At 68.1% G+C, this 749-nt stretch overlaps 1 protein-coding gene across 1 annotated transcript in view; it reads left to right on the top strand.

Annotated features, from left to right (window-relative positions):
* Positions 1 to 749, top strand: part of DGCR2 (DiGeorge syndrome critical region gene 2) — a 13,432-nt gene that overhangs the window by 10,034 nt on the left and 2,649 nt on the right. The window contains exon 7 of the mRNA XM_010854699.1: positions 35 to 361. Within this exon, the coding sequence (XP_010853001.1) occupies positions 35 to 361 (327 nt within the window). The remainder of the gene's footprint in view (positions 1 to 34; positions 362 to 749) is intronic.

Raw genomic sequence — 749 nt, forward strand, 5'->3', positions numbered from 1 at the left:
GTCAGGGCTCTGGTTCGGCAGGTGGCCGCCGGGTGTGCCGCTCCGCGCCTGGGGCGTCCAGCCCGAGTGACAGCCCCGTGCCCCTCTCTCCGCCCAGTGCACCATTTCAACCTCGGCCGCAGGATCCCCGGCTTCGATTACGGCCCCGACGGCTTTGGCACGGGCCTCACGCCCCTGCACCTTTCCGACGACGGGGAAGGTGGGACTTTCCATTTCCACGATCCGCCTCCGCCCTACACCGCATACAAGTACCCGGACATCGACCAGCCCGATGACCCACCGCCACCCTACGAGGCCTCCATCAACCCGGACAGCGTGTTCTACGACCCCGCAGGTGATCCTCGGGGCGTGGGAGCTGCAGCATGGGCCCCATTCTTGCTGTTAAGGTGGCCCCACTGCAGGGGTGGGCGGGCTCACCCTGCCCCTGCCTCCCTCCCGGGACCCCTCAGCCGGGCCCTGTGGGGAGGGGGTCCTGGGCGGGGTGCACGCGTGGCGAATTGAGGCCACGCCCCACGGCGGGCCCTCCTGTCCAGTGGGAACAGAACCTATAAGTGAGTCTGGTCCGTCTGACGCTGTGAAAACCAGCCGTCAGCAGTGGAGCAGAGGGACACCGGGTGCCCATCCACAGCCTGGCCCGGCCCTGTCCCAGGTGCACGCAGGAGTCCCTACGGAGCCCCCGTGTGTCACACGCACAGACACGACGTAGCAGGCGGGCTTTGCAAGGCCCGTGCTGCTGTGACCTGGTCTGT

The sequence above is a fragment of the Bison bison genome, unplaced genomic scaffold (assembly GCF_000754665.1).
Source record: "Bison bison bison isolate TAMUID 2011002044 unplaced genomic scaffold, Bison_UMD1.0 scf7180017853457, whole genome shotgun sequence".
NCBI classification, from domain to species: domain Eukaryota; kingdom Metazoa; phylum Chordata; class Mammalia; order Artiodactyla; family Bovidae; genus Bison; species Bison bison.